The sequence below is a fragment of the Propithecus coquereli genome, unplaced genomic scaffold (assembly GCF_000956105.1).
Source record: "Propithecus coquereli isolate 6110/MARCELLA unplaced genomic scaffold, Pcoq_1.0 Scaffold842, whole genome shotgun sequence".
Taxonomy (NCBI): Eukaryota; Metazoa; Chordata; class Mammalia; order Primates; family Indriidae; genus Propithecus; species Propithecus coquereli.
In genome coordinates, this window is record NW_012154641.1 from 581,500 (window position 1) to 596,131 (window position 14,632).

At 41.1% G+C, this 14,632-nt stretch overlaps 1 protein-coding gene across 1 annotated transcript; it reads left to right on the top strand.

The window, feature by feature from the left end:
- Positions 1-347: 347 nt before the first annotated feature.
- Positions 348-1,604, top strand: LOC105826044 (kelch-like protein 23). Its single transcript, XM_012663959.1, is given in 3 exon segments — positions 348-627; positions 1,094-1,327; positions 1,330-1,604. Coding segments are annotated over 3 exon segments (750 nt in total). The 3' UTR covers positions 1,566-1,604.
- Positions 1,605-14,632: the final 13,028 nt, after the last annotated feature.

The window sequence follows — 14,632 nt, forward strand, 5'->3', positions numbered from 1 at the left end:
GTTTGATAATTACTCATACCATATTTTTTCAGGACTGCTAAAACCATCAAACTAAAAGATTCCTGCTCTAATCTTTTCCATTCCCATGATGTTAGAGAAGAAACTGAAGTTCAAACAAGTTAAATGAGAACATTTATATAAGGAAATGATAATGTGTCATAAGAGTCCAGCCTGCCCTATACCTTATTGCATGGGCCTTTGACTCACAGTCTTGATTCAAATATTAGCCCTTCACATGTGACTCTAGACGGGTTACTTAAACTCCCATAGCCTCAGTTTTATTATCTGTAAAATGGGGAAAATCATACTATCAACTCCATTTTGGGCTGGGAGCAACTGATAAGGCGATGCAGCACCAGGCATGTCAAGAATGCTCAACAGGGAAAGAGGGAGAGAGAGAGAGCCAAGGAAAGCGGCGGAAGCCAGGGGAGCGGGCAGTCTTGGCAGGGAAGCCATCCCCCCTGCTGCGGGGGAACCTCGCTCGCAGCCCGGCCGGGTCCGAGAGTGGTCCGGCGCCCAGGCCGTACGGGGGGCTGTTCGGGTGGAGGTGGGGGAGCAGCCGGGCCAGGAAAACAGGAGCCGCTTGGGGGCTGGAGCTGCAGGAGCAGGCAGCCTCTTCCCAAGATGGTCAGAGGGTCCCCTCGGCGCCCCCGCTCCCACTTGCTGCTAGACCGCCTGCCAGCACCGCGACCCGGAGCTTCTGCCGGAGCCATGGCTCTAAAAGGACAAGATTATATTTATATTTTCAAGGATTCGACACATCCAGTGGATTTTCTGGATGCATTCAGCACATTTTACTTGGATAGATTATTTACTGATACTACCCTTCAGTGTCCTTCAAGCGTAATCTTCCATTGTCACCGAGCTGTTTTTAGCTGCTTGCAGCAATTATTTTAAGGCAATGTTCACAGCTGACATGAAAGAAAAACTTAAAGATAAAATAAAACTCTCTGGCATCCACCATGATATTCCGGAAGGCCTTGTAAATTATGCATACATCTCCCAAATTGAAATAACTAAAAGAAATGTTCAAAGCCTGTTTCAGGCAGCAGATCTGCTACAGTTCCTTTCAGTAAAGAAGGCTCGTGAGCAGTTTTTGGTGTGGGAAATGCTACTGCCTGTGTCTTACATGAAATTATCTATGTCATTGGTGGCCACTGCGGCTACGGAGGAAGCTGCACCTATGAGAAGGTCCAGAGCTCCGATTCAGATATCAACGAATGGAGCATCATCATCACCTCCAGTCCACATCCAGAATATGGACTGTGCTCAGTTCCATTTGAAAATAAGCTCTATGTAGTCGGTGGGCAAACTACAATCACAGACTGCCTGACCCTGAACAAAATGAGTGGAGAGGGAGAGCTCTCATAATGGAAAGGAGGATGGAGTGTGGTGCTGTCATCATGAATGGGTGCATTTATGTCACTGGAGGATACTCCTGCTCCAAGGGAACAAGTCTTCAGAGCATTGAGAAATATGATCCAGATCTTAATAAGTGGGAAATAGTGGGCAGTCTCCCAAGTGCCATGAGGTCTCATGGGTGTGTTTGTGTGTATAATGTCTGATTGAATCTGCAGAAATGACCAGGTAATCACCGTTTCGGAGTATAGCGAGAAAAAAAAATGGAATGTAGGGTTTGGAGTTCCTTACTTGTTATTGTGATCTGACACATGACAGGGAGTCAGTAGATTTTAATTCCTAACCCCACTCTACTGCCAAACCCAGTGATTAAATAGGCAAGAAAAATCTTATGTATAATACAATTGAATAAGTGGGGTTAACCCCTGTAATCTCTGCTTTTCAAAGGTGATATGGAATATTCGACACTTAGTAAAATGTGAAATACTTTTGCAGTGAATCTTTTCCTCCTGGTAGCATCAACACTGGGGACAGGTCAGAATCATACTGTGGAATGAAATGTCTCTTAAGTGCCATTAACTAGCAGGAATTTGAAATTTACAGAGAGAATCTTCTCTACCTCTACAAAATCAACACTTAAAATTTTCTTTTCACCTTTAGAATTATTTAGAATGTAGACTTACTTTAAGTCTAGGTTTTTTCCTTTGTAGTATAGATAATTTATTGCTGTTATTCTTTATTTACTGACTACCATATATATATAAAATACTGTGCAAAGGATTATTACTGTTCAAAGAGTTTACAAACTAAATTTAAAAGAATGGCAAGGATGAAAAATTGCAGAGAAGATAGTCGAATATTTGCTTATGCTAAGGGCTATTTTTAATTTTCAGCTTTGATGTAAATTGCTGGCTGAGGTGTCCTTAAGCGTGTTAGGAAATGCTCTTTATTCTTACATGTAAATACATGTCTGCATATAAAGTTGAATTTCAGAAAGCATGTAGAACAGTTGTGATATAGTAGAAAATACCTTGACAAGAAGATAATTTGCATTCATATCCCAGCTCTGTCACTAACTAGAATTTGTTACTTGAGTTTAGTCCTGTAACCTGTCTTTGATTAGAGCTTCCTCACCTGTGCACATTGGCACTGCGGGTCATAGATGTGCCTAGACGTGGATCTGCTCCCCCCTTGATGCAGCTAGAGGTGATCGGGGGTCACCTTTGTCCATTTTCTCGAACGTGCCTACGGGATCACTTTCCATGTGTGCCATCACTTGGGAAAAGTTGGGAAGCGCTGCCTGACTTAACTCCTCTAAACCTTTAGTTATCTGTGACACCATCTAGTCTACACTCTTCTTTTTTTTTTTTAAAGAGACAGTGATTATTTTTAACTTTAAATACTGATGTTTAAAACTACCTAACACTTCTGGTTTCAAAAAAACTTTTAGGAGTTTTTTTTTTTTTTTTTTTTGAGAAAGAGTCTTGCTCTATCATCCCAGCTAGAGTACAGTGGCATCATCAAAGCTTACTGCAACCTCCGACTGCTGGGCTCAGGCGATCTTCCTGCCTCAGCCTCCTGAGTAGCTGGGACTACAGGCATACACCACCATGCTCAGCTAATTTTTCTATTTTTTGTAGAGATAGGGTCTTGCTCTTTCTTGCTCAGGCTGTCTCGAACTCCTGAGCTCAAGTGATCCTCCTTCCTTGGCCTCCCAGTGTGCCAGGATTACAGGCGTGAGCCACTGTGCCTGGCCAGGAGATTGTTTAATGCATTTATTTCAGATGTCATTTTAAATAGATATGACCCTTTGGGAATGCAATATAATACAACATAGCAAGGGACATAAAAATGATCATATCTTTTGCCCCATAAATTCTATTCCTATATTTTTAACCTTTTTAAAAAAATTAAAAAAAAGATAAATGCATGAGGGTATTTAGGTCTACTTTATTTAAATAGCAAAAAATTGTTTCAAAAATGCATGTCAAAGATGAAAGTGGGCTAATAAAAATAGTGAAGGCTTATGAATGCATGTGGAAGGTAATATGCAAAACAAATTCAGTGTGTTAGTGTAGGGAGCTGTGGAATGATTTTTTTATTTAAATGTTTTTCTTTAGTATTACTTTGAGTTTTCGATAAAAATAAATAAATCACACACAAAAAAAAGAATGCTCAACAGATATTTTTCAGTCTGCTGGAGATGTTTAAGTTGGAGTCACCGCCCTCTGCTGCAGAAGTCTATTGAATTACTATTGCTTCCAGGTCCTTATTGAGTTCAAGTTCAAAATTTACAATGGTAACTGAAAGAACAGGTCTGGTGAGGGTCTTGTATAGAATCGATATTCCATTTAAGCTAGAAGTGTGTTATAATGATTATCATAAAATTAATCCTCTTCTCAATAAGGTTACTCTCAGGGAAAATAAAAAGAGGAGAAGTGCAGCTCTAAATGAAAAGATTGATCATCAGAGCGCTGTATTACCATGTGTAAAACAGCTAATATTTATTGAGCAGCTGCTGTGTGCCAGGAACTGTGCTATAGAAACTTTGTTAGATTAGAATTATTGCTCCCAATGGTTTTGTAGAAATTAAAATATAAAAGATCCTCTTAGCACAAGACATTGGAACAGGGTGGGAGGGAAGACTTGGTAGTCCCAGCACTACCACATCTTAGTATGTATGGAGCATTTATTATTTGACACCCGTTATAATTAACACCTCCATATTTTGTTAGATTTAATACATACCACAACCTGAGTAATTACAGATGAGGAAACTGAGGGCTAAACAAGTTGAGCAATTGTCCAAAGCCATGCTAATAGTAAATGTTGGAGCCAACATTTAAAACCAGTTCCCTCTGACACCCCGCCTTATGAGCCAGCTGCCTCCTAAGAGTCCTTGAAGTCTTGGTGCTTTGTTCATAGTCCTGCATTGAGGACTCAGTCTTACAAATGCAGAAAGTGGATTCTACTTACCTAATCCATTAAAGATGGACTTTCCCCCTACATTTAACCTCTCCCAAATCAGTATATGATTCAATGCCTTTTTTTCCATACTACTGGTATAAAAAAAATAGCAGTGCCTCTAGCATATTAGATTTAAAGAAATTTAATGCTCATATTTAATCCTTTGAGAAGTATATATTATTATCTCTGATGTGAAATGTGGAAACTCAGGCATAAAGATAAGTTATATTCAAAAACAATCACTAAGTATTTATTATGTTTCTGTAGTAGCTGTTTATAATTTAAAATATGGACTTGCAGACATGTCTCAAACTTGAGTAATGTAATGTCTTTGGGGGGCAGTGGAAGGCAAATATCCCCAAGTTCAATAACAGAAGGACTAAGTTACGTTGCAATGTAGTGCTGCCCAATTTAAGCACTCGAGCATACTAGTCCTGCAGTTAAAATTTCAGCATTCAATTCATAAGAATAAGGACATACTTCTCCATTACCGAATACTACTCTCAATCCTATGAAAATTTTTAAATTCCATAATATTTAATTTCCAATTTTTTCTTCAAATTTCCCTAATAGTCCCTGTGAAATCTTTTATAATTTGTTTTAAAATCAGAATCTGGTCAAATTTCATACATCGTAATTTGGTCATTATGTCTTTATACCCCAGTGTTCTCAAAATGTAATCCCTGGGCATCAGCATCACCTGGGAACTTGTCAGAAATGCTAATTCTTGGGTCTCACCCCCATCTACTGAATCAGAGGCTCTGGGGATGCAGCCAAACCTCTGCGGTTTAATAAGCTGAAGTGATTCCAAGGGTGAAGTTTGAGAACCTCTGCTGTAGCACAATCTTGACTCTCAGTCTTGGCTGTATAATATTGTAGAATTACCTAGGGTTGTTTTAAAAAGACCCAACATCAAGTGTACACCAGGCCAGTTAGATTAGAATCTCTGGGCATGAAACTCCGGTATCAGTATTGCTAAAGCTCCCCAGGTGGTTCCACCGCACGGCCAAGACAGAAGACCCTTGCTTCAGTTTCTATTAACTTTGAACTGTCCTCCTGCCCTTTTATTTAATCATATTGATTTTTATCTTGCTGATTATCTTACAGAAAGATCCATAATGTGTATCTGTTTGATCGTACGCCACTTCTTGCACCTTATTGGGCCTCCCATTTCACAGAAATGAAAGGGATAAATCATGAGTCTCTTCTATTGCTGTCCCAAAATAGCCTTGAGCTTGAACATGCCTTGCAAGTAAAATAGATCATATTATAACCGGCTTTTGGGCTTGTATTTTTTTTTCCAACCAATTGCATCTCCTCTCTGCCACCTATTTGTTCTGTCTTGCTAGGCCAGGTTACTGCCACTGTGGCTTTCCATTCTGTTTTCCATTTCCAAATTGACATTTTGTGGAGCATCTCTTGAGAATTTTGCCCTTCTCTCTCTGGGTTTTATCAACTATCTCCTGATAGCGTATACTTGTCTGTTTCACTTACCTCATTCTTCTATTTCAAGCTGTGGTGTATTAGAGGATTTGTTTTCAATATCTCATCTGGCCATCCTGTATGTAGAGTGGAGTCTTTGTTCTCTTAGGTGTTTTTTTTTGTTTGTTTGTTTCTAGGCAATCAGTAGAGATTTGCTAAGATGCCAGCTCTCAAAACTGTTTCTGTAGCATCTGTCCCGATGCTTAACACTGTTTCTTTTTGTTCAGATTTGCAGGACGTGGCCTGTTTAGAGTTAATATGTTTCTGCATTCTCACAGAAATCTCCAGGTCTCAGCAGTTGACCCACTTTTTTTCAACCTGAGAGGCAGCAGCTCTGTGATTATTACACAATGTATGTCACTCACATATGAAAGTGAATCACGACATCCTTCTACCAGTTTTCATCTACTACAATAAGCAATAAAGGTAGTTGAATGTAGTGAAAAGGGAAATTAGAGCTCTTCATGCCTCATGTGCAGACACAATGAGTAAGCCAAACAGCGAGATATTATTCTTTCATAGTAGTAATAAATAATTTGAAAGGATAATTTTCACATATTAAGTAAAAATCAAGACTCTTATAAAGATATAAAATAAACATGTGCTAAAGACTTAACTCATTATTAATGAGGGAATCAGATATTATTAATATAACAGGTTCACAGGAGAAGCCTAAGAAGCACAAATTTATATGGCATATGGGAAGGTTGAAATGGATGCCAAACTGTGTCCCCCCACGGGAAAAAGGGTGAAGTCACGTGAATGTGTGACCAGCCTGGAGCACATGGCCTCAAGAGGTCCTGAGAGAATGTGCCCCTCCCAGTATTTACTGACATAATTTATTTGTAGATCTATAGATAAGACTCATTTTGCATTATTCTTCATTATTTATAACTTAGTTCTAACATAGCTCAAGGGCAATGAAAGGCCGGAGGCAGATAATTCAGAAAGGTGTGTTCTGAACATTTCATAGTATTCCACTGCAGATGCCCACTAATATGTTTTTATATTTCCAAATGTCTTCCCGGTGATAGCATTTATAAGAAATTTGATGGCTTATGAAGTACTCTGAAATATGTGCTTTCAGCCATCACCTCAACCTAGTCAGATAGGCTGGGGGGTTATTCTTATAATTCATCTCAGGGAGGTAAACTGTGAAGCACCTAGCATGCTGCCTGCCACAGGGTAGGTGCTCAAAATCCATAGTGGCTGTTGTAAGAGAAGCAGTGTTGGGTAGTGGTCAAGAGTGAGGACTTTGGAATCGTTTTGTAGATTGTGTCTCATACTCTTCACCTGTACAGTGGGGATAAGAATACTACCAATCTCCTAGAGTTATTATACAGAGTAACTGAGCTAATTTGCACAAAGTTCAGACAGTAGTGTGTGTGCTGTGCCACTGGGTCTGTGAGAGGAGTCCAGGAAGCCTTAGCAGAGTTGGCCCCGGGGCTGGAGAAGCCCAGAGAGCCAGTCCCAGGTTGCCAAGACTGCTTGAGTCTCCACCACACTCAGCCACAGGCTGGAGGACAGTGGAGGTCATCATTGCTATTAGTATTTTCCTGGCTCATGGGACTCTTGCTTGTTTAATCAGAGTTTTGCAGCCAGGAAATAGATGTATGTTCTTTCCCAGGAGAGTGTGCTATCACATACAGACCACAGCAGAAGATATTGCGGGGGTGGAAAGGTATGATACCTTTCCTCTCCCATCGTAAGGGTTATGGGCGACCCTCCTACAACGAACTCTTATAACATGGTTAACATGAGCATTCATGCTGTGGTTAACATGAGAAAAGCATAACCAATTTATTTAATCAGAGTTTTACATGATAAGGGAATCTTCAGAAATGAAAACCTGAAGATTCAGGGAAAAGTATAATATTTTTATGCTGACATTCAGTATAGAATGGACAGCCATGTAGAAATGTGATTGGACCAAAAAGGGGATAATATAATGGTAAGAGACTGAGTGAGAAAACCCAGCAAGGTTTGTCTGCTCAGATCCTTCTTGTCCTCCCTGTGCGGCATTCTCTCCTCTGGGTAGAGGGCAGGATCCTTCTTGAATAAGGGTCCTATAACCTTTTAGCAGACAAGGTAGGTCAGAGCATCTCTTTATGGCCAGATGCTACACAGAAAGACAGGGGAAGGCAAGTGTAAGATTTGTAGTTTCTGTGACCCACCTTGAGGAAGAGGAATTCTAGCCTCTATGACCTGCCTTGGGGGTGCAAAGAGGAACAGGTAAAAGAAGGGCAGGAGAAAGTCACAAAGAAACTTTGCTTCAGAGGCCCTTCCAATCCTCCAGTCCAAAGTACTCAGCATGTCAAAGTGCCATACTCTGGGATGTCATTTTCTGAGCCCCAACAACATCTCATAGTTATCAAAGCTGTGCCTCAAACCCAGTGTGTGTTTGATTCTAAAACCTCTGTGTGTCTCCCAACCACATGCTAGCCACCTGTTCTTTTCTCAGGCTGCCTTTTTACTTTCCAGGGTTCAGGTTTTAGCTTCTGGCCCTAATTATTTATTCCTTCATCTACCCATACATCCTTTCAATCAAAAACATTTAGGGCATGCTTGCTGTATGCAAGGCACTGAGCCTGTAATGGTGTGTGTGAGCAGACAGAGACTCAACACTTAAGAACCTTCTAGCTGAAGGAGAGACAGACAAAAGCAGTTAAACACATGGATGATTCCAGCAAAGTGTAGAATTATTTTTTTTCTAGATCTGTGAAATATGAAGTTGGTATTTTGATGGGATTTGTATGGACATTTGAACAATGTTTATCCTACCGATCCAGAATGGGAGAAAATATTCACAAGCTATACATCTGATAAAGGACTAATATCCAGAATCTATAAAAAACTCAAACAAATCAGCAAGAAAAAAGCAAACAACTCCATTAAAAAGTGGGCAAAAGACATGAACAGAAGCTTTTCAAAAGAAGATAGACAAATAGCCAACAAACTCATGAAAAAATGCTCAATGTCACTAATCATCAGGGGAATGCAAGTTAAAACCACAATGAGACGTTAGGAACACTCACACACTGTTGGTGGGACTACAAATTAGTACAACCTCCATGGAAAACAGTATGGAGATTTCTTGAAGAACTAAAAGTAGACCTACCATTTGATCCAGCAATTCTACTACTAGGTATTTACCCACAGGAAAAGAAGTCATTTTATCAAAAAGAACCTGCACTCAAATGTTTATTGCAGCACAATTCACACTTGCAAAGATGTGGAATCAGCTCAAGTGCTCATCAATTCATGAGTGGTGTGTGGATATATTAATACACACACACACACACACACACACATACACACACACACACACACACACACCATGGAGTACTACTCAACCATAAAAAGAAATGAAGTAATGTCTTTTGCAGCAATTTTGATGGAACTGGAGACCATTATCCTAAGTGGAGTACCTCAGGAATGGAAAAACAAACACCACAGATACTCTGTAATAATTTGGAACTATTGATGGGCACACATGGTCACAGAGAAAAGTAAAAATCGTTGGAAATCAAGAAGGGAGGAGGGGGAAAAGGGGAGGCGTAAAAGCCTGCCTAGTAGGTACAGTGAACTCTACTTGGGTGATGGGGCACATTTACAGCACTGACTAAAGCATTATAAAAGCTAGCCGTGTAAAAAACACTGTAGCCCCATAATAGTTTGAAATAAAAAAATTGAAATCATTAAAAAAATAAATGGCTGAAAGAGTCACAACCTGTACTAGTGTGATGAGGGAGGGAAACACGGGTTGAGACAGGGCAGAAGGGGTGGAGGGGACACTCGAGAGTAGCCAGGGAAGGGTTCTTTGAGGAGGTTAGAGCTGAAATGAGACTTACAGGATGAGAAGTGATGTCCACAGAGAGCCAGAAAATTCCTTTGCCGCAGGCCAAAGGAATAGCAAGTACTATGGCTCTGAAGCAGGGACCAGTGTGGCACATTTGGAGAGCAGGGAAGTGGCCAGTGTGGGCTGGGAGCTGGGGTCAGGCAAGAGACAGGGCTGGAGATTCAGACGGGTCAAATCTTGCTGGGCCATGGAGGAAAATTTGGATTTTAACTTATGTTAGCAACTGACATCTGTCATAAGACCAGCAACTGATAATGATAAGAATTTATTGGCTGGGCGCGGTGGCTCACACCTGTAATCCTAGCATTCTGGGAGGCTGAGGTGGGAGGATTGCTTGACCTCAGGAGTTCAAGACCAGTCTGAGCAAGAGTGAGACCCCATCTCTACTAAAAATGGAAAAATTAGCCAGGCATTGTGGCATGTGCCTGTAGTCCCAGCTACTGGGGAGGTTGAGGGTTGAGGCAAGAAGATCACTTGAGCCCAAGAGTTTGAGGTTGCACTGAGCTACAACAAAGCCACTGCACTCTACCCAGGGCGATAGAGTGAGACTCTGTCTCAAAAAAAAAAAAAAAAAAAAAGAATTTATTAAGTGCATAATCTATGTCTGTCATGGAACCAGGTATTTATCACAAATCATGTCATTTCATCTTCTCCACAACTCTGCGAGGTAGAGCTTTTGAGTTGTCTTAGAGCATCTGCTCACTTTTACATTTATGGAGCATGTTCTCCATTCAAGACAAAATACTCGACCCTTGGGAGGATGATCACTGTCTCCAGGGAACATACAGTCTACTAAAAACACATGTTAACCAGTGGCCATGCTAGTAGCTCTACGACCTAGCTACAGCCTCCTGACCACTCTGGGCTTCTGTTTGCTCCAAATGGGGAGGTACTAATTTCCCCACTGCAGGGTGATGCTGACAATTAGAAGAGTCAACAGGTGAGCAGTGCTTGTTGATACTCACTCACTGGGAGTTATGAAAGTCTGGATGATACTGGGATTGACAGCTGCTCCCAGTGCACACAAAGGGTGGGAGAGGGTAAGAACTCTTGGGAAAGGAGAGACAGGAAAGGCTGGGAAGAGGAGGGTGAGCCGAATCTTGAAAGAACAGTAGGCCTTCCTCAGGCAGACAAGAAAGAGAATGACAGAAATTCCACTTCCATCAAGCCCAATGCATGACAGTCCTTATTAGGAAAATTAAGTGTAAGGAACAAATGCACCTGTGATTTTGACAGAAAGAGGGTACACGCTGTAATCTTTGTATAACAACTTTGTATAACACTTTGTAAAAGATGGGTTAGGATACTACTTACCAGTCACAGTTCTGTATATAATTTTCATCAAAATGAGAATGATATAACAAATACAGGCCTGTTCAAGCACTTTCTGTTTCCAAGAATGTGGTATTATCTTTTCTTTCAAAAAAAAGTTTAAAAAAAATAAATAAAATAAAGCATATGTCAACTTGCCCTCTAGTGACAATAGTTTGTATTTCACTCGGGTTCAAAAAACAAGCTGCACACTGGCTCTTCCAACAAAGTCATTTTCTTTTTGTAAGACAGAGGCCTGTACTGTGTGGACAACTCTCTACAAAAGGAGTAGAAGACAGTAATCTCTGTGAAGTGCCTTTGTGGTAGGCTAATGCAGTCCCTTCCAGACTACTTAGCCGTGGCACTGTAGGCAAGTTATTGAACATCCAGGATGTGGTCTCCTCACCTCCGAAATGAGTTAGCCAGGGTGCTGTGTATCTTTTTTTTCCCTCTTTTAGCCCTGCTAGAGTGCAAGCTTGGTGAGCACAGGGATTGTGTTTGCCACTGATCCCCTAGTGCACAGAACACTGCCTGGCTTGCAGTAGGCACGCAATACGTGTGATGAAAGAATGGACAACGATGAGTGTGAAGATTGAAAACCACCAGATATGAAAATCCTAGTGTGTGGTCCAGCAATGAGTGGCTGCTTTAGCACATGGCAGTGTCCCTTCTTCTCTGGTTATTACTGCCGATTTTTTATTTTATATCAGGCTTATTTCTCTCTAAGCGGTTTTTTCTTGCTATGCTTTCTTTCACTATTATTGAGCCAAAATTTGGAAGAAACAGAAGGGAGTCAAGGATGAGGCTGTTTTAGGTCTGAAAGACAGGTAGACACTTTGCAGACCCTTCATTCTGGTTGGTGACATTTTAAAGTTAACACTTGCCAGTAGACCAGCTATTTCTTTCCCTCCACGATGTGATCTGGGGATAAATTCTGTGTACATGTTGAATTCTGGAAATCCAACCAGGTCTGTCTCATGACTGTCTCAGTGGTCAGTGTCCCTTAACTCAGTCAAACTCCACGTAACGCCAGAGGAGTGAGAGGATTTGTTCCTGAAAATATTTTGACAGGGGATGATTCTCTAAGAAGAAAAGACATTCTTCTGTCTTAACCTCTGACAAGTGTCTCCTCAACCATACAGATTCTTCGCCATTGCTCATAAGCAGAGGGAAAACACGTTATAAAGTTGAAAGTCCTATCAATTTTAGTGAATTTCTAACAGATCGTTTTATTTATAGAAGACGTTCATGGCCTGGGAAGGAATGCTGAAGGTACCCCGCTGACAAAGTAATTTCACCAAAAATCACAGTAACTTAGGGTCAGAAGCAGAACAGGATTCCACATCCCTGGATTCCTGGCTCAGACAGTGAGGATGGTAACAACAGTAGTGTTATCATTGTCACCATCATCATCCTCGTGGGCCACAGCAGCAGTGGTCGTTAACATATATGATCTTAAATTAATAGTTTGTCCAGATTAGGTTAAGTGCTTAATCCAGACTCCGTAGGTCAGGGGCCTGTGTCCCACTGCGGTAAATAAAGCTGCAGTCGGACATATTAATGCTCATGCATTTGTGTGTCGTCTGTGGCGGTTTTTGTGCACCATGGCAGAGTCGAGTAGTTGCAACAGAGACCGTCTGGCCCACCAGCCTAAAAGATTTACTGCGTGGCCCGTTATGGAAAGAGTGTTCTTACTCCTGCTTTGAGTAATTCCCGGCAGCAGCCTGTGGAGTTGGCACCCTGTGCAGTCCTACTGCTGAGGAAGCAGAGAATCAGAGAGAAATTTGCCCCCGGATTACACTCACCATGGAGACAGGATTCAAATTAAAGTCAGCCAGCCTCCAAAACTGATGCTCCCTGTACTCTTTTGTACTATCCCTGGTGAATCTGGCTCATCGTATCCATCGTATCTTATTGTATAATGGATTATAATATGATGACATTTTTTTCTCCCTTGAACAAAATAAAGTGACATTTTTAAAACCAAATAATGAGAACTGGTCCCCACAGGATAAATCACATCACATTGGCGTATTTACTTTTAAAAGTAAATCATGTTTTATGGTGATTGCTAAGCTAATGAAATTACTATACTACCACCTAAGTGGGTTTTATTATCCCCGGCTTTTTGTAGGACACCTGAGCCTTGACTGGTGAACAATGAAATAATCGATTGCCGAGTGGGGATTTGAGCCCAGAGGCCTGAGTCTTCTCGGTGTAATAGTTGTATGTTTGCACGGGGCTGGTGCTCATTCCATCACTCACACAGGTGTTTGCGTTGTTTTTGAAATTTCTAGCATGATCCTGTAATTCAGCGGATCTCAAGCTTTGCGGTGCATCACCATCATAGGGGGGCTCTCTGCGTGTGTCTGAACTGTTATTCCAAAGTGGAGCCGGTGCTGAGAAACTCTGTAAAGAAAGCTTTTGGCAGTGACTTGATATTTGAAGTGCACCCCTGGGTTCTGGTCCCGTTGGCAGCAGGCAAAGGTAACAGTTTCTCACCTGAAAGAGCAACAAGGGAATTGCGTGTGTTACCTCGCGGTTTTTGTTCCTTGTCCTGTGCACCCACTGCTATTTTTCCTTATCCGCTGGTCTCTTTTCATTTGATTATCTTTAGGAAAAAGGACAAGACAGTATAGATTGGGAATGGAAACTAGATACAACTACTTATCTGGAAGGGAGAAGGTGTGAATAATCCAAAACCCAAGAAAAGTTAAAACATTGTTTCTTAATTTATGAGATACAGAACAGCTGCTTCCAAATCGCTAGAGGCCCTTGCTAAATTGCAGATTCCTGGGCCGAGTCCAGATCTACTTATCTTGAATTTCTACAGGCAGGAATCTGCATTTTTTAAATGCTGTAAAGGTGGTTCCCATGCACACTAGGTTGTGAGAAAGGAATATATTAAGTCATATGTTTCTATTGCTGTATGAAGGTTCCTATTGCGGGGAACGTGGCCAGTGTTCCCTGCAAAAAACCGGGTCCCTTTGGTAGAGTTGCAAGGGATAAGAAAATAATAAAGAGAAATGGAAAATGGAAGAAATAAAAGAATACACTGAGACAAAGATATAGCTTTATAAGTTTATAAAGATTATAGGCAAAGCGGGAGCTCAGGGGGCTCGGACCTCTCCGTTGGTCTCAAAAAGCCCCGAATGAGGTCTTACATGGTAACTTATAGAAAATAGTGAACAATTGTCAGGGGTAACAGATTTACATAACAACAGGTAGTATCTCTCAGGTTAACAGATTTTCAAAAGGCTTTTACAGAAGGCTTCTACAGATTCTTTAACTAATTCTATTTACGTGGGCAAACGGTTACAAAGTCTTTCAAAGGTTAATTTCTAAATTCTAAGGTAAGTTTATCAGTTAAACAGAGGGGTTAAACAGAGATATGCAAGCTCCATGTTTATTAGGTTATTGTGAATGGAGACAGGTAGTCTAGAGTAGTTTAAACAAAGGCTCTGCTTTTGGCCCTTTGTGAAGCTGGCCTTTCCGGGAAGCTGTTTGTTCCGGAGGGCACTCCATCGTCAGCTCTCAGCCTATAGTTTTTAACAGATTCGCTTGTGCTTTACAAAGCAAATCCAATTCTTTAGGTCTGAGAAACGCGGCGCCTCGTGGGATACAGCCGCTACTGCCTTTCAGAGACGCCCTTCC